At 39.4% G+C, this 19,926-nt stretch overlaps 2 protein-coding genes across 11 annotated transcripts in view; one reads left to right on the forward strand and one right to left on the reverse strand.

Annotated features, from left to right (window-relative positions):
- IMPG1 (interphotoreceptor matrix proteoglycan 1) overlaps positions 1 to 1,288 on the forward strand; it is an 89,738-nt gene extending 88,450 nt beyond the window's left edge. Inside the window, exons 16-18 of the mRNA XM_054024479.1 lie at positions 464 to 640; positions 744 to 928; positions 1,257 to 1,288. Of these exons, the coding sequence (XP_053880454.1) occupies positions 464 to 640; positions 744 to 928; positions 1,257 to 1,288 (394 nt within the window). The remainder of the gene's footprint in view (positions 1 to 463; positions 641 to 743; positions 929 to 1,256) is intronic.
- A 13,714-nt stretch (positions 1,289 to 15,002) lies between these two features.
- Positions 15,003 to 19,926, reverse strand: part of MYO6 (myosin VI) — a 163,209-nt gene continuing 158,285 nt past the window's right edge. For all 10 annotated transcript variants that reach the window (XM_054021868.1, XM_054021874.1, XM_054021873.1 and 7 more), the window contains 2 exons: positions 18,181 to 18,399; positions 15,003 to 16,325 (listed from right to left, as the gene is read on the reverse strand). In XM_054021868.1, the coding sequence (XP_053877843.1) occupies positions 16,126 to 16,325; positions 18,181 to 18,399 (419 nt within the window). In that variant the 3' untranslated portion in view covers positions 15,003 to 16,125. The remainder of the gene's footprint in view (positions 16,326 to 18,180; positions 18,400 to 19,926) is intronic.

Below are 19,926 nucleotides of genomic sequence, written 5' to 3' on the forward strand. Positions count from 1 at the left end.
TATATTAGAGTAGTGTAGTATGAAGCTTTAGACAGCACTTCTCAAGTTAGAGGTCACCGATGAGCAAAGTATAGGGAAGATTTTTAAAAAGAGATACGATTAGAACATATGGAACAAATTCCCAGGGCATTCAAGTGCAGGGTTTGGTTTGGCCTCAGTATAGAGTTAGGAATCAGCCACAAAGCTCTGTTCTATATGCAAACTTCCTCATGATTCAGGGGTAGGGAGACAATACTTCAGTCTCCAATTGTTTTATATTGATCATCATGAACTTGAAGATATATTCTTCCATGTATTATTAATCATGCTGCTTCATATGGAAAGACTCTTTTTGATTAATTACAATGAGAAAACTGTTCTTCTACTTGTTGGCAGTTTTCCCTGTATTTTGGACACAAGTACTTTGTATTTCCTGCCCTCAGTCTTATGTTTATTTTTTGCTTTTCCCCCTCTTCCTGTTTAGATGCCCTGTACGTAGGCACCGGTTTTACCAAGGAGAGCGCTGTGCAAAGTTTGCTCCAGAGCCTATACAACCCTTCATTTTAAAAGCTGTGGTTCTTAGCTTATTAAGCCTTGTTTTTCTTGTCATCATTTTAATTGTTAAGATAAGAAGAAAATGCAAAAACCAGACTAATTTGGAGTAAGCAGCTCATGATTTTTCCCTTCACATTTGAAAATTAATTTTCAATAATGTTCGTTAAGTTACAGATTCTTACATAAAACAAAAATGTTCTGCATTATAGAGGTCCTGCTGCTCCCAACAACTGTGGCACAGAAAATGCTGTAAGAATTAATCCCATTTTTGAACATGATGAGCCCATCTCTAGCTTTAGCCATATGCCTTGTAGTGTAAGTGCTTGTGTCAGTTCTTCAGAGATCATTAACCAACGAACATTACACAAATATGGAAAAACAACTCAGTGTGAAGGTAAAATGCATGCACATACATTCTCATCCTCTTCAATGTAAGTTTCCCCAAAATAACAACATGTCCACTTTCATGCATAAACTTTACAACTAAATCAGGTTTTGGTTTGTTTTGCCTCTTGTCTTAGCCATTTCAGAGCTAAAAATACTAATCCCTAAATTTACTAATAATCTATAATATTTACTGCTGCATAAGTTTCTTAATAGAACTTTAGAAATTACCTTTTTACAGCTCTTCTGCATGGCTTTGGTGGTCCATTCTATTCTGATGACTTTCCTAATCATGAATGCAATAATTAAGCCTGAATATCCTTATTTTAATATTGTAGGTCACCAGATGATATTACAAAACCAAGACTGACAAGTTAGTGTCTGAAATTATGGAGTTCCAGCATCAGCCAGATAAGATAAAGGTTTGTGACTCCATTTTCAAGAAAAGTGTACCATTTAATGTTTATTCTCAAGTTTACCATTTGTAGATGTGACCAAGAAACCTCTCTCTGTACTAGTTTCATATTCCTTTTGAAGCTGAAAACAACATGTACTTTTTTGTTGAAAATGACTTTTCCTTTGGGAGTTTGATAAGTTAGCTACATTCTATTTTGAAGTGCTTTTATGCAATACTGTGCCATTTTGTATGCCAGCTTTCAAATGCAGTAGTCTCTAAAAGACACTAAAATTGTAACGGAGAAGGAGAAAGACCTCGGGGTCCTTGTAGACCGCAGGATGACTATGAGTCGACAATGTGACGTGGCGGTGAAAAAAGCCAATGCGGTCTTGGGATGCATTAGGCGAGGTATATCTAGTAGGGATAAGGAGGTGGTGCTTCCGTTGTACAAGGCGCTGGTGAGACCTCATTTGGAGTACTGTGTGCAGTTCTGGTCTCCCATGTTTAAAAAAGATGAACTCAAACTGGAACGGGTACAGAGAAGGGCCACTAGGATGATCAGAGGAATGGAAAACCTGTCGTATGAAAGGAGACTAGAGGAGCTCGGGTTGTTTAGCCTGACCAAACGAAGGCTGAGGGGGAATATGATTGCTCTCTTTAAATATATCAGAGGGATAAATACCAGGGAGGGAGAGGAATTATTCCAGCTCAGTACTAATGTGGACACGAGAACGAATGGATATAAACTGGCCGTGGGGAAGTTTAGGCTTGAAATTAGACGAAGGTTTCTGACCGTCAGAGGGGTGAAATATTGGAACAGCCTTCCGAGGGAAACGGTGGGGGAGAAGGACCTGTCTGGTTTTAAGATTAAGTTAGATAAGTTTATGGAGGGAATGGTTTAAGGGGATAACATGATTTTAGTCAAAGGAACAGCGTGCCATGGCAGGTAAATAGTATAATGGCTAATGAGGGTGAGGCTGGAGAATCTTGCCTACGTGCTCGGGGTATTACTGATCGCCATATTTGGGGTCGGGAAGGAATTTTCCTCCAAGGTAGATTGGCAGAGGCCCTGGAGGTTTTTCGCCTTCTTCCGCAGCATGGGGCAGGGATCGCTGGCAGGAGGATTCTCTGCTAATTGAAGTCTCTAAGCCACAGGATTTGGGGACTTCAACAGCAGAGTCAAGGGAAAGGGTAGGGACGGCTTTGTGGCCTGCATCATGCGGGAGGTCAGACCAGATGATCATAATGGTCCCTTCTGACCTTAAAGTCTATGAGTCTAAAAGAATGAATGTTAATAGGAATAGTAGTCATATACTTTCACTTATTAGTGCAATGTAAGGAGCTGAGATTACTTAAATTTGGCACAAGACCTTCATACAAAAGGCTCCTAAATTTGAGTTTGAACACTACACTGTATTTTACTTTGTGTGTATCTAGACTTTAAAATGTGCGACTTGGAGTACAGAATCTCTTGCTTATATGCAACAACAAGATCTAACTAGGAAGGGTAGAAACTCGGTTAAGCTGAGAAGTTCTCTCTGTACTGTCAAGCTATGTCTTCCTTCTTTCTCTAGCCTTAGTCCCATCTACATGGGGTTGGCTCTGAGTCCTTCTTTTCCATCCCAGTCTGTCTTGAAGCAGTTACTCAGAAACTCTACAGCTAATCAGTTCCTTTTGTATATCCATCCATCCATCCAGTTTTGGGTCTTCCAACCCCTCTCTTACCCTTCACTTTTAAGTTTAATGCCCTGTTTCCTGTATATTCTACCAATCTTCTTTTCACATGGCCAAGCCAGCTAAGCCTGGATTCCTTCAGTTTCCCTGTAAATAGTACCAGCTTCATACTTCCCCAATTCATTTGTTCAAATGTGGCCTATCGTAATTCCAAGCATCCATCTTACCATTTTCATTTCCACAGTATTCAAGATCTGCTCCTGTCTCTTCCTCAGTGTCCAGCATTTTGAGCCATTCAAAAATGCAGGCCTAATTACTGTCTTGTAGGTCTTATTTTTCAGTTTGATAGGCATTTTCCTAGCATAGATCACTCCCCTCACTTCTCTCCATTTAGTCCAGGCCTTTCCTGTTCTGCTTGTTAAGTTCATTGTTGAGTTCAACATTATCTTGCGTTATCAAACCTAGGTACTTGAACTTCTGTATCTTTGTTGGTGGCTGGTCCCTCTAGACTTACAGTCTTGTTGTTTTCAAGGTATCAAGATACCCCTCTAATGCATCGAGCACCGATATGAACAAAAAGAGGTTTAGTGCCAAACCTTGATGTACTCCAGCTCTTACTAGAAGCTGTTCAGTTTCCCCACATGGTCTAAGTATAGTAGCAGCACCTTCGTATGTGCCTTCAGGTATCTGTTTCATTCTCATACAGCAACAGATAGCTTATATGACCATGTTCTGAGAGACGTCTTCTCAATATTGATGAATACTACATGCAGGGATTTCCTCTTTTTTCCTATATTTTTCCACAAGCATTCTTCATGAAAAGATAGCACCCATTGTTGATTTGCCTGGCACCAAGCCAAACTAATTGTCACTGAAGTTGTGTTGGTTTGTTCCTTCAAAATATTCCACTATTGTAATTTCTCTGAATCATAGCCTGCAAAAGAATAGATTAATTTACTGGATTACCAGGGTAAGGGGAGCAGAGAAACTAAGTGATTTCTTTTCACTGGTCTTTGCCACGCAGAGGATGTTGGGGAGATACCTACCTCAGGTTTATTCTCTTCAAGTAATAAAAATGAGGCACTGTTATAGAGGAGGTGCTAGAACACACTGATAAAATGAAGATCTGTAAGTCACCAGGGCTGGACTGTATACACTCAAATATTCTGAGGAACTGGACAATGAAGTGGCTGAGCTCAGCTGCTAACAAAAATAAGTCTACTCTTAAATCAGACTAATAAGTCTACTCTTAAATCAGACTATAGTTGAGAACTAAAAAGTTGTGTATATTGTACCTGTCTTTAAAAGAGGTGCTGGGGGGGGGGGTTATAGGAATGATAGACCAATAAGCTTTACTTCCATACCAGGTGAACAGGTCGAAATATTAAAACACATGGTATTATAGAAATAAACCAACACAACTTCTCCAAAAGAAAACCATGCCTCTCTAATCTATTAGAATCCTTTGAGTATGACAGTGGGTAAAGGAGACATGGTTACCGTTTTATTTGAACCATCAAAAATACATTGACAAAATTCCTCTCAAGATTAGGACAGCATTAGATAGTCATGGGGTGAGAGCTGAAGTACTGTCTCAGATTACGAACTGGCTAAAATAACAATAGGAATACTTGGCCAATTTTCACTATGGCTAAAGTTCACAGTGTAGTGCCCCAAGATTCCATGCTAGGACTGATGCTTATTGTATTTGTTAGTGACTCGGAAAAGGTGCTGCAGAGGGAGGAGGCAAAAGGTGCAGAGGACACAAAATTATTTGTGTTAGTATCGAAGTAGCAGCTGTGGAACTTTAGTGGGACCTAACAAAGCTAAATGAATGGGCAGTGCAAAAGCTCGGTTTTACCATCTGGAGAATACATATTCATATGGGCTGGGGTTTTCAAAGGATACTACGGAAGTTAGACATCCAAATCTTCTTGACTTTCAGTAGGACTTGCATGCCTAAACAGTCTTTGGTCTCTGACAATCCCAGCCCAGATCCTTAAGAAATCATTTTACCAAGGCTTGAAAAAAGACCCAACTCCTTCAAACCGGTGTGTGGTAGATAGAGATGGTAGAAGTAAAGGCTGTTCAGTACACCTTAGCCATAGTCAAAGATAATTCAGAGTTCATAAAAGGGTACGTGAAAATCCAGTATATAGTGCAGAAGTTGAAACAACTCCTTTAGTCTCTACATAAGCTTGAAAATTGCTTTCACATGAAGTCATATGATTACCAAGTGAAAGGTATCTGTGATTCCAAAAGCAAGGATGTGACTGCTCAGAAAAACCCTGCTCGTAACCCAGAAATCAAGTGGTCCAACAAAAGGATTCATGACTATGACGAACCAGGCCCTTATTTTGAAATAAAAGATCCGTGCTCAAGATCAAAAACAAGTTAACCTTGGACAGGGCTAACCAATCTGTAAACCACAGCCTGTGCTAGGGTGATCAGGATCACATGGACTCTGTCCTTTCTCCCTCAAAATATTCCGTAATGGAAGGAAAAAGGGAAAGCTATATGTGAGTCTTGCTCCTCTCTGCAAAGGAAGCATATCTGACACTGAATTTGGGTTCATGCCTGCGCTCAAGCAGACCATTTCATGTTGTAACTTCAGGCAAGCAAGACCAAACCTAGATGACCCCATATGTCAAAAGTCAAACATACAACAGTCCTTAGGAAACTATCCAAAGTTGATCTGATTTTTTGCAACCTAAGCCATCTACTAAGTTGCTTTTCACTCCTGCCAGGTATAGAGCTGAAGAAAACCTCTCTTTCAAAATGCACCATTTCTATGGAAGTATGTAATAGGGGAGATAAAGCTCCTTCCTGAATCTTTAAATAATATATTATCACAGCATTGCCTGTCAGAATCAGTGACGCCTGCCTTCTGATCAGCAGAAGGAGTGTTTGAAGCAGCAGCACATTACTCACAGCTACAAGAGGTTTGTCTGGAGTCGAAGTTTGCTTGACTTTCAAAGCCCATACATTTTCAGTTGACTGAAATGGACCGCCACAACCCAGATTTGAGTATCAATGTCTACCACTGTGAATAGCATCAGAGGTGAGAAGGGCATCCCTTTCCAGGCATTGACTGACACCGTCCACCAATAAATCTAAATATTTGATCTCCTTAAGAAGAAAGGGTCTTATCTGGATTGAGTACAAAGTTCGGTTTGCAAACAAAACTTACGCAAGCTTGCAGAAGGCACATTTGCAGCCTTGCAAAAAGTGCAGGAAGTAATCAATTGTAACAGTTTTAGACAAAACTCTATTTCAGACCCTGCCTTTGAGAGCATTTGTAATAGTAGGTTTGCAAGATTCTGTTAAGAACAGGATAATTCTCTCCTGGAGTCCCGAGGCGTCACTATAAATGTCCCATTCAAAGGAGATGGACCCAAAGACCTCAAATAAAATAATTTAGAAGTACTAGAACTGAAGCATATGGGATCCTCCTTAGGTGGATCTGAGGATGATTTCTTGGATTTCAAGTCATTTGGCGCTGGATCTGCCTTATGTGAACACAGGCTCTTCCCACGAAACAGCTGTTTGGGACTGAAGGTCCCGAAGGGCTCCCCCATCATACACGTCTCAATGTATAGTTCCTTTCTCATCTGACCCTGGGGAAAAAACAGCATAACACCCTTCACCCAAGTATTCCAATCACCAGGGATGTTGGTTGGAATTACACAATTTTGAGGAGAAGGAAGAATGCCACAATTTCTTTTCTGCTCCACATCTCATATATTAGACAAGTGGTCTCAAGAGTAACTGAATTATTGAAATATTCATAGAAAAAAATTTTTAAAGTACAAAAGTACAGCAATAGAAATAAGTCTATCTAAGAAAGCCAGATCATCACACAGGTAGGAAGGAGAACTGAGGGACCATTAAGAGACATTTTGGAGAGGGAGGTGGAATGAGAAGGGCTATACCCTTAATTCCAGAATGATAGTTCTGAGGTTTGGACATTGTTCTGTGAGTTTGTAAGATAAGCTACCTTTACACTGAGACTATATACAGGCAAAGTCATGAAGGAGAATGCTTTATTTCAGCTGCCAGAGCTATTGTATTTATGGATCTATAAATATTTCATATGTGACTACTTCTTCAGAATATTGTATTTCATTCATTGTTTAATAATCAGGAATATACTATTCAAATGAACATACTATTCATGCACCCTTTCACTGAGATTTTATATAAAAACCCCCATAAAGCTAAGCACAACAACAACATGACTGCTATAGCATTATCTCTATGCACAACTAAATAGCTGCAAGTAGGGGACTACAAAATTCTATTTGAAACAACTTGGAAAATAGCCAATATGATTTTAGAGAAACTTTGCCTGCTGATTACAGTGGTGTAGTAAAACATATTCGATTTATTTCAATTTGAAAACACTTTATTAAAGGACTTCTGTAAACTTTTAAAAACGTTTCTTACAAGAATTTTTTCTTACAGGTATTCAGAAACAAGTTCTGCATTATTCAAGACTGGAGTTCAGGCTCAACTATGTATATGGGCAAATTTGGGGATTACAGAAAGTCTTACAATTTCGTGTTGAAACTGAAGCAGACATCAAGTGAAAGTCACTGTTTTGTTAATGGAAAGCTGCAGCCACTTTTCTCTGTGCAACAGTCTAAAAATTCTTCGTGAATACAGGGTTAAAATGCATTTATTAAGTGTTCAGTGTTAAAGTATAGTGCTTAAAGATTTTAATTAGTTATTTCAAAGATAAGTGATGCAAGCAGGTATCTTGCTGGTGTTACATTCCACTAGCAGTATGAGAACCCAGTAGAAAAGAACACTTGTATTTGTGCAGTTCCAACCTGCTTTTATAAATAGACGTGGAAACATTAGATTTTTATCAGTAAACGTCAATTTCACTGTACACACAGAGAAAATATTTCCATCAATAATAATCAACATTTACAGACAGGTAATATACAAAAATGCTGCTTGAGAACTTAGCATTTAAGTATATTTACTTTTTATTAGAGCTGTCAAGCGATTAAAAAAAATTAACCGCAATTAATTGCACGGTTAAACAATAATAGAATACCATTTACTTAAATATTTTTGGATGTTTTCTACATTTTCAAATATACTGATTTCAATTACAACACAGAATACAAAGTGTACAGTGCTCACTTTATTTATTTTTGATTACAAATATTTGCACTGTAAAAAACAATAGTATTTTTCAATTCACCTAATACAAGTACTGTAGTGCAATCTCTTTATCATGAAAGTTGAACTTAAAAATGTAGAATTATGTACAAAAAATAACTGCATTCAAAAATAAAACAATGTAAAACTTTAGAGCCTACAAGTCCATTCAGTCCTATTTCTTGTTCAGCCAATCATTCAAACAAGTTTGTTTACATTTGCAAGAGATAATGCTGCCCGCTTCTTGTTCACAATGTCACCTGAAAGTGAGAACAGGCGTTCTCATAGCACTGTTGTAGCCAGTGTCGTGAATTATTTACATGCCAGATGCCCTAAAGGTTCATATGTCTCTTCATGCTTCATCCACCATCCCAGAGGACGTGCATCCATGCTGATGACAGGTTCTGCTCGATAACAATCCAAAGCAATGTGGACCGACGCATGTTCATTTTCATCGTCTGAGTCAGATGCCACCAGCAGAAGGTTGATTTTCTTTTTTGGGGGTTCGGGTTCTGCAGGTTCTGCATTGGAGTGTTGCATTTTTAAGATTTCTGAAAGTATGCTCCACACCTCATTCCTCTCAGATTTTGGACAGCACTTCAGATTCTTAAACCTTGGGTCAAGGTCTGTAGCTATCTTTAGAAATCTCACATTGGTACCTTCTTTGTGTTTTGTCCGATCTGCAGTGAAAGTGTTCTAAAACGAACATGTGCTGAGTCATCATTCGAGACTACTATAACATGAAATATATGGCAGAATGTGGGTAAAACAGAGCCAAAGACATACAATTCTCCCCCAAGGAGTTCAGTCACAAATTTAATTAATGCATTATTTTTTTAACGAGCATCATCAGCACGGAAGCATGTCCTCTGGAATGGTGGCCAAAGCATGAATGGGCATAGGAATGTTTAGCATATCTAGCACATAAATACCTTGCAATGCCAGCTACAAAAGTCCCGTGTGAATGCCTATTCTCACTTTCTGGTGACATTGTAAATAAGAAGTGGACAGCAGTATCTCCTGTAAATGTAAACAAATTTGTTTATCTTAGTGATTGGCTGAACAAGAAGTAGGACTGAGTGGACTTGTAGGCGCTAAAGTTTTGCACTTTTGTTTTTGAGTGCAATTATGTAACAAAAAAATTCTACATTTGTAAGTTGCATTTTCATGATAAAGAGATTGCACTACAGTACTTGCAGTACAGTTCTCACTATGAGGTGAATTGAACAATGCAATTTCATTTATCATTTTTACAGTGCAAATATTTGTAATAAAAATAATATAAAGTGAGCACTGTACATATAAATATATTTGAAAATGTAGAAAAACATCCAAAAATATTTAATAAAATTCAATTGGTATTCTGTTGTTTAACAGTGCGATTAAAACTGCGATTAATCATGATTAATTTTTTTTATTTAATTGTGAGAGTTAACTGCGATTAATTGACAGCCCTGCTTTTTATATTTTGACATGCAATGTTGACAATTTGCATTTTAACAGTTATAAAGCTTTAACTTGTTAATCTCAACATCTACTGTCATTAAATAATTATTGTCTGACCCCAACCCCCAATAACACTTTACATATTTGTTTAATACATGGTGAAACGGTCTCTCACTCTGAGATTTCACACTTTTGGATGGAGCAAAATGATTGCAGTTTTCCTGAAAGTAGGCTTTCCAGGCATAAAGAAATATTCTGTAAATTTTACAATGTACATAAGAGATTTGTGTTTATGATTACTGTATGGTAGCAAATAGAGTGTGTGTGTGTATATATATATATATGTGCGCACATATATACCCACACACAAATAATATCTATTCAGTATACACACAAATCTCTCCTAATGGTTACCATTAAGTTTCTTGCAGAAGGCATCTCTACAAGCAATGGGCAGCCATACACTTATCACCCATCTGTGCTAAATTGTTTCATAATCCAGATTCAAATATTGATGTTACTTGTCCTATTCATGAGTCTGTCTATGCTGCATCATTGTTTACCATTTATTGTACAACAAAAACTGTAATTAAAACTTACAAGTGCGGTTCTACTCAGTACAGTGTACTACAGCAACATGGTACCTGTTTATTGAGATCTGAATCTTGTGTGTATTCAGAATATTATCTGCTATTTTAGTGACAAAAAATTAAGTGTTTACTTTTTAACTGTTAGTGCTGCAGAGCCAGCAGAGGAAAGAGTGAGGAGCTTTATTCTGTGTTATCTTGTGCAGTGTCAACAGAGTAGATGACAAAGTTCCACTTAGTTACATCTGTGCAAACCATAATTTGCCATGCAGAATCTGTGTTACTGGTGCTCATGTGCAAGGTAAAAGAACCCATTTTAAATCCCAGGTTGAATTTGCAGGGCTGACATAACATCTTTATGACTTATAAACTGAGTATTTTGAGTAGGAAATCATTGAGACAATAAACAGGGAACCCATGATGCTATTTTACCAAGTCACATCTCAGAGTAGAACCTCATTTAAAATATTTTTCAGTGGGCATTGAAAGATATCTTCCAACAAATGTTAGCTGTAACTGCTGATCATATCACTTAAGAATGGAAAAAACAGACTATTTTGTGCAATGTATTTAGTATATTTCAATTCACATCAACTCTTCCTTAGTCAGGCAATAAAGAAGACATTCTTAAATGTGTATTTGAATAATGAAATGATTGCTCATGACTATTTATCACTATCAAATATTAATTACCAAATACACTTGCTGGATGTAAACCTTTTGTATTTCAATAAAATATAATAAAACTGTTTACCTGACAATTGTGTAGGAGATTCAATCAGTATTTAATCTTATTATCATAATTATACCCTAATTTGATGTTTGGGTCTTAAATTAATTTGGAAATAAAAATGATAAAAACTGTATGTCAGGCAAGTAGAATCTAGAGTTGAAATAGGGTAGCCATTTAAATCCAAAGGGATGCTTAACATCACTTCACCCTTGTCCCAGACATGCGGGAAGAAAGACAGTTTGCAAGGAATGTGGTTTAATTAGGCCGCAACTTTAATAACTTGTCTCATTGCTGGCTAGTTCCTAGGTAATTTGTACAGTGCAGATCATGATTCCTTCCTTAATCGCTCTCATCTGATGCCATCAGCTCCCCACTCTTCCACAGCTGGTCCCAGCCCATTGTTGGGACCCCTTCTCCAATCCTTTGTACCAGAGTGAAGAGGCTGGACAAAGGGTGTTTTTGCTGTGCCAGATATCAGGAGCCCGAATCCCATTTCCCAGCTGCTTTAGGAAATGCCTTTCTCTAAATCCACTTCCAGCTTATCCCCTGTGGAACAATTCCTTGCATTGGACACATGCCACAAGGAGGCACCAGTCACTTTACTTGGCTGCCTCACACCAGCCCCGGCTGGGTTCCCAGATAGTTAACAATTTCCTCTGTAACTGCCAACAATATATCCGCTCCCTGCTCAGGAAGGTGTATCTCATTGTCCCTGAATAATAAGGTACCAAATACAATAGTTTTGGGTGGGTAATTATGGATCTTCTCCATTCCTGATGAGACATACAACTTCTGGCCTTGTCAACCCAGCATTTCAGATCAGTCAGCATCACCCCCTGAATCTGGATTTTCCCTAAATATCTCTGTGCCCTGATGATCACATCACCCGCTTACAAAATCCCTACTCAACTAATGAACTATAATAATTTCAGGTGACTGTTTCCGGACTGCCAAAGAATGTAAAACAGGCATCAGCTGGTCCCACAGCACATCCCTTCTGCAACGCCAACTCAGATTCACCTTGCCTCGCCACTGAGGCCAAGCTATGGACCTCCAGGGGAACTGACTGCCTCCCTATGGTCCCAACACACAGGGCCGGCTCCAGCATTTCTGCCGCTCCAAGCAAAAACAAAACAAAAAAAAAGCTGCGACCGCGATCGGAGGCAGCAATTGGGGAAAAAAGAAAAAAAAAAAAAAGCCGCCTCTCCGTTGGCCGCCCCAAGCACCTGCTTGTTAAGCTGGTGCCTGGAGCCGGCCCTGCCAACACATAATATTGTGCCCACAGACGCAAACATCAAGTCTCATGACCTGCCCTGCTCCATGTCTCCTGCCAACTCAGAGCTTCAGCCCAGCAATGAACTTCCAGGGGGAAACAACCATCCACCTTTGAGCCAAATGCATAATATTGGGTCCGCACATCCAGTCACCAACTCCTGTGACGCGTTCACATGATTCTGAAGGAAGGGACAAACAGGGAGAGTTTAGCACATATAAACCACTGAACTATTTTCCTCTACAAGGGCCTCCAAACCCTTCTATGCATTTGGATGCTGCCATTGACAGGCATAACATGTTGGGCTCTTATTCTAAACTACACTCTGGATGTAACCAGCCCAATGCTGAATGAATGGGATCCCAATTCACCAGCAAAAATCTCAACATTATGCGCTCATTGACATCACCATAAAATGAAATTTCCTCTTCTGAGGTAACTTCCTTTCCCATGAAGGAAGAGTGGTCTGAACACTAAGCCTGTCTGTATTGCTTGGACTGGGCATCTCTGCTAGTACTATAACTCACCTGGCCGTCCCTTAAATGATTTTCTGACACTCAAGTGACCTTAACAACTCATCTACAATATTTCTTTTCTTTCAGAAAGGCCTTTCTGCCTTTTTTATATTTTTCTAAACATGGTCAACTTTTCCCACTTAAACTGCAAGTATTGGGTTAAAAGAAAGGAGATACCAGATAGATTTCAACATGGGATGCATTTATTTTGTGTAATTTTCAGTACATCATTAAGAGATCAGTTTAGGGAAACTACTTGAAAAATATTTTTAAACAAAAACAAAAAGGATGCAAGTGCAAAAAGAAACATAGAATCTCATCAATGGAAAGAAAAGGTAGATCCATATTCTTGGGTCATGTGATCAGGAATACAGCCTGGTATGTGTGTTTATTTCTTTTTATTTACTAACATGCTACATGTGAAAAGTCCCAGCTACTCTGGATATCAGATTTGGTTTGGTTTTAAATCATTCAAACACACAGAACAAGAGACAATGTTTTCTATTCATTTTCCTGTTGACATATCAGGTCGGAGTAGTTCAAATTGCTCCTTACTGCTAGATATCAGGAGCAGCATTAGCCAACACTGTATTCTCCATATGGCAACTCCTTATCACCAATGCGATAACCAAGTGTCTAATCTAGCAATCAGCTAATGCAGAGGACTAGCAAGCAGTCGATTGTGGTCTCAACCGCAAACTTGATTCTGATTTGAGAATGACTTCTGCTGTACTAACAGGCTCAGCTACGCAGCCACTTCCAGCAGAGACCTTTACTGGAATGCGTACTATCCTGTCAAATCTGGGAAATTCTAAACTTTAGAAATTTTTCTCTGGCTCAAATTAAGACAAGAGCAAGTACCAAGAGCAATAGGAAGATGTGGGAAATGTGTCATATGACAACATCCAGCCACCAGTTCCATTTTGACTAAAGTAAGAAAGATTTCTTGGTTATCCCAGACCCATTGCCATGATATCTGAGTGACTTACAAATATACTCTGACATAAGAACCTTGAATATGCCATACAGTATAATAAAGGCTAGTTTCCTCCCGATGTATAACCATAGTTACTATTGAGGGAAGTTATGGGCATGCATCAAGAGAACACTTTTAAATGTGTTAATATCAGGAATAAATCAATACACTGTATTTTTAAAAACTCTTTATAATGTACCAATAAGATCATGAGACTACACATAACTAGGCAATAACTAAAATTCAGATAGACAAAGAAGAGGGCGAGCATCTGAGCTCCAAGACAGTTCAACACTTCCTTAAATGTGTCTATTAAATGCCAGAATCTCTTATAATGTTTAGGATTTCCAAGAATCTGGTGACTGGAGGCTATGAGATACTGGTCCTAATTCAGCAATGTACTGAAACAAGTGCCTAACTTCAACCATAAAAGTAGTACCACTGAACTCATGTAGTTGAATATATGCATGTGATTGAATAACTTGCTGAATTGGGGCCTTATGCATGCATCTTTCATCCTGCAGTCAATAATTACAGCTTAAGTAAAGTGTTGGGTGTGGTAAGAGAAAGGGCATTTGGAAAGCCTGACCAATGCCACCACATGACCTAAGAGCGATGCGATACTTACCTTGAAAGAAAACACACCGAGACATATTCAATGTTCAGTTCAGAGACACTGTCAATCACTTGTGTAGTGGATTCATAAATAAATAACTAGTTCTTTACTAAAAGATTTTCACACTTATTACAACATGGAGTGTATTTCTGATAACAGACTGACTGTGGCACACAAACAATCTCTACTCTGACAGTTAGGAAGTGTTCTCATCACTTTTTCTTACTGCACTATTGAACTGTACCTTTTCTTAAGTTCACAATGAAGGGAATTTAGAAACTAAAGTTTTCAAAAAAGATTTCAACCTTAGGATCCAGAGAGGAAATCAGTTTATCTATATAGATATATATATATATATATAGAGAGAGAGAGATAAATAAACTGAAGTATGTAAGCTTTATTCTTCACTACCGGAAAAGAGAATATTTTGCTTTCAAATGATGCCTATTTCATTTTAATTAGAAGGCATCAAACCACATCTCTATTTTTCAAATGTCTAGCACTGAGATATAAATATCAAGTTTTAATCTGCTGATATATGGCCAGCATTAGGAACACCCGGATAAATAAATAAAAGGCAGTTTTCATGGTGTGAAATGATAATTCCTATACACAAGCATTTTCATTGCGAAGCAAGGGCACTATTACATAAAGCTAGAAACCCTGAAGGGAGATTAAGTACAAAGAAATCAGAGTGATTGAAGGAAAAAGTTTATTACTGGAGACCAAAAAATGTAGCCATTTGAAGTAGCATACTGTAATTAGACACTACAGTGATGTGTTGCTGGGCAAGACTCTGATGCCATCTAACAGAAGTAACAATGTGTGTGCATGGATTAAAGTAAAAAGGATCTCTGAAATTCAGTCCTCTGTATACTAATAAGCTATGCTACTATTTAAAAAAAGGAAAAAAAAAACATTTCCCTTATGCTTTCCTTTACTCTTAAAATGTATCTAAAGAAATATCTTAGACAATTTTTGCATCATATATTTAAATTACGCTACCTGGGTAATTTAACTATCGAAGGACTCCTAACAAAGTTTTGTCAGAAAAATATAATTGGGGTTTGCAAGAAATCTGCATTTAAAAAAAAAATCCTAAAGAAAAAAACCCGCAAGCCTAAATGTACAACCTTTGAGTCCCTCCATTATTACACAATACTTCAAATACCTGTGTGCTCATCTCAAAACATATAAAAGAACAATGTCAGTTAAACTATGAAACAAGGTAAGAAATTAAAGATTTCCCATAAGTTTCTGAAAAAGTCAGTACATACAGATGTTGAGCAGCTTTCAGATCAGGACATAAAATGTCTTTGATCATATAGAAGTACTGTGCACTCCAACTTCTCTGGAGAAGAAGTTAAAGCTAAGGCCTCACAATTCCAGTTATAAGATACATTGTACCCTCTTCACTAGACCATCCTTGAAAGGTTACTATTGTGCATGTTCTGAAGAGGATTTTATAAAAAGGAAGTTGTAATGGAGTTTATCCTAGTATGTACCCTAAGTACAATAGTGTTATTTTACAGTGTTAGCATAACAACAGAAGCTTTTGAGAAGGATGCAACATATAAAGAAAATGCAACAAACATATTTGACTGAAACTTCTGCAGGGTCCATAGAATTAGTGAGTTCACTACACAAATTAAACATCAAAAATACAAATTAAACTCCCATGATTAATAAAATCTGTTCACTTTAAATTAAACATCTCTAACACAATTACAGACTGTTTAAATCCTCTGTTGCATAGAGGAACTCTTCCCTTTATATCATGGTAAGAGTTCTCAACTCTAATATCAATGTGCAAAGTGACTATTTTAATAGGCTTTGCAACATAGCTGTTGCATATGTAGGGCGAGCTTGTCTACTCTTAATTGCATTTTGAAGATATTGGATGCCTCCACAGCGCTCCCAAATCTCTTCAAACTGTCTCGGCAAAATTTCAGCACCACGCTTTCGAGTTAAGCCAGTCTCTTCAAGATTTAGTTCACACATCTCCATATCATCCTTCCCTGAAATGGTTAAAGCAAAATTGGTTTTATAAAACTATTTACATGGTTCAAGATCCCATTAACAAAATTTACACATCTGCTTTGTTTCTCTCCCCCCTCCCCCACTAAAATGCGTACGATTCTTTTAAGAGATACAATGTTTTACTGTAGTTTACAAACAAACATTAGTGATATGAGACCAGTTTGATAGTCCAAGAGACTGAAGTTCTCCTACCCATTAAATAAGTATAGCCTATACTGCAGCTGTCCATGCGAATACTGCATGTTTTAACTGACTTGCTAATGTGCTTCAAAAGTGAATAGGCTACAATACCTGCAAGGGTCTTTTCTGCTGAGATCACTGACAAGGATGGGTTTTGAGATGTGGGCACCCTGTCCACTAGGAAATTACTAATCAGTTTGTTTCACATAAGCCACTGAATTATCATTATTACACTTGTTCATATCTGAACAAGTGACCCAGAAGTGAAAGGTGTTGTGTAACACTGCCAAAAGCTGAATCAGCCAGTCTCCCAGACGAAACATTTAAAATGACATTTGTCAACTGGTATTACCTATATGTACATTAAATCCAAATACATGGAGAATGCAGCTAACCAACTGATTTTTTTTAACTGTGCCAGGAGGTACATTAAACAGTGTACCCATAGGAAACAACATAATTGTGTGTGTGTATATATATATATCTCTCACACACACACACACACACACACCTTATACATGAAAGAGGCACCAGATAGATAATACTATTATTTCTAATTAGCATAGAGAGAACAAACTTAGCTGCTTGGAAACGCACCCTGACCATAAGACAATGCACAAGTAACCTGGGAATGCTCTTCACTAGGGCCTTGTCTACACTATTGGGGCAAGTGGACCTAAGTTACGCTTAGTTTAGGTCGACTTACTGCGGTGTCTACACCGCATTGCATTGATGGGAGATGCTCTTGCGTCGACTTACCTTACTCTTCTCATTCTGGTGGAATACTGGAGTTGACCAGAGAGCATTCTGCGGTCAATTAAGACCCCACTAAATCGACCCCCGCTGAATCAATTGCAGCAGCTCGATCCCCGGTAAGGAATATTTCAACACAAAGAGAGGAAGGATCTAACTGATCGTTTTATTTGGGGTCAGGAAATAATTTTCTCCTTGGTGAAATTTGCAGAGACCCCAAGGGGTTTTCACCTTCCCCTGCAGCATGGATCGCTTGCAGGTTTACACTAGTGTAAATGGTGAATTGTCTGTAACTTGAAGTCTTTAAATCATGATCTCAGGACTACAATAACTCAGCCTAAGGTTAGGGATCTATTACAGGAGTAGGGGGTGAGGTTCTGTAGCCTGCAATGTACAGAAAGTCAGACTAGAAGATCGTGATGGTCCCTTCTGACCTTAAAATCTGTGAGCCGATAAAAGTAGCCTCTGGGCCATGAACAGGGCAGCAGACTGAGGCAGGCGGTGAGAGGTGACAGAAGGCGTCTCCCACAAGTCCAGGAAACATTTATAAACACATTGTTAAATACAGAAGTATTCAAAATTGTAGATAAATGGGTTTATGCCCCAATTTCTGACTTTTTAAAATTATCCTACTATTATAAACTATTTTTCATAATGGAATGATATATTGCTTAAATCTCTCCCCACCCCCAACTGCTTTCACTGCTACCTAAAATAAAATAAAGCAGTGACCATGCATTATTTCAGATCACTTTATGTCAATCTTTAGTTCTGATGTTGTTTTGGTCCAGAGGTTATCGGAATCTGTAAAAAGCCTCTTACAGCTACAGTATAAATATCAGCACTGAATATTTTCTATACTTGAGTTTTTCTTTCCAAAAGTTGAGAGAATATACCAACCCGCTACAAGCAGAATAGGTGGCTTGTCAGGATGAAGTTCCATTTGTCGAGCAATCCAAGGCCCATCAAAATGCGCATACCACCAACCTTTCTTCTTGTTCTGAGGATCTTTATACTGGTCTGCTGGGCGAATGAAGGGAATACGGAAGTAACGCTGTTGTCTGTTTATTTCAATCTCCTGTTGCCTGGCAGGCAACTGAGCTGTTGGGTTCTGTTGAGCTGTTTACAAAAAACAAAGTTACAACTGCAGATAAAACAGCAAAAGCAGCCCTTAACCCCTAAATGCCTTCTTTTTCACGTGCAAAAATCTGAAATTTCATCAAATAAATACATAAATAAATAAAATAAATAAAATCAGTGCTAGAAAGCAGATTAGCTAAAACCACACACCTCAAAATTTACCCTCCTGCATTTTCACAGTTAGCACTCTTGCAAGGATAGTGACTTGGGAAGAGCTAGTGTTGGCCTACTTGGTAATTTTCAGCACTATGCTGTCTGGCCTTGAGCACGTCTAGACAATGGGGTGGCTAAAAAGCCACTATGGTTTAGAGTAATACTGAAGATATACTGTTTTTTATCCAACCCTTTTCAAACATAAAAACAAAGTATTAAGCAGCAACTAGGGATAGACTAGGGTTACCATACGTCCGGATTTTCCCGGACATGTCCGGCTTTTGGGGGTTCAAATCCCCGTCCGGGGGGAAATCCCCAAAAGCTGGGCATGTCCGGGAAAATCGGGAGGGAGGGCTCGGCCGGGGCCGGGGTCGCGGAGCCGGGGGCATGGTGCCGGGCCGGGCGCGGTGCCGGGCCGGGGCCGGGCCGCGGGGCCGCCAGCCGGTCCGGGGTAGCGGAGGGGGTGCGCTGGGCCGCGGGGCCGCCTGCCGGTCCGGGGTAGCGGGGGGGTGGGGGGTGCGCTGGGCCGCGGGGTCGCGGAGCTGGGGTCGCGGGGGTGCGCTGGGCTGCCGGCAGTGCTGGGCAGGCCGGGGGTGGTGGGCCGGGGCCTGCACCCCAGGGCCCGAGCCGACCCAGGCTGGAGCCGCCGGGGGGCCAGCCTGGGCCGCGCCTCCTCCCCCCACTCCCCCCTTACCTGCTTCAGGCTTCCCGCGAATTAAATGTTCGCGGGAAGCAGGGGAGGGGGCGGAGACTTTGGGGAGGGGGTGGGGCTGGGGGCGGAGTTGGGGCGGGGGGCATGGGCGGGGCTGGGGGCGGGGCCGGGGCCCGTGGAGTGTCCTCCATTTGGAGGCACAAAATATGGTAACCCTAGGATAGACTGTCTATATTACAGTCTATCCCTTCACAAAATCATGTCATACCACAGAGAAGCAATTTTAGATATAAAAGGCTAATGTAACATTGTAATATCTAAAGAACGATGTTCTTTTGATAACCAACAGAAAAATCTTGTAATACCATTAAAGACCTCTAATGTGTTAACAGAAATGCTATTACTGTCCTTTTATTACAAAAACACTCACCAAAAATTGCTTTCTGAAATGTGCATTGAGCTTACAAATTAGGATTACTTTCTGAGACTCTCAGGGCTTGTCTCCACTTACCAGGGCATCGACATGCAGTAAGTTGCCTCCAGCTAGGTTATTTATGTAGCTGGAGTTGCGTAACTTAAGTCGACTTAGTCCCGTAGTGTAGACCTGCCCTCGGAAAGTATTTACTGTATGTCATTAAAATCAGCTCAGTTGAACAAAATTTTACACGAGACAAGCATATTTTTAGCCAACTTGTTTCTTT

The sequence above is a fragment of the Malaclemys terrapin genome, chromosome 3 (assembly GCF_027887155.1).
Source record: "Malaclemys terrapin pileata isolate rMalTer1 chromosome 3, rMalTer1.hap1, whole genome shotgun sequence".
In the NCBI taxonomy this organism is placed as follows: Eukaryota; Metazoa; Chordata; order Testudines; family Emydidae; genus Malaclemys; species Malaclemys terrapin.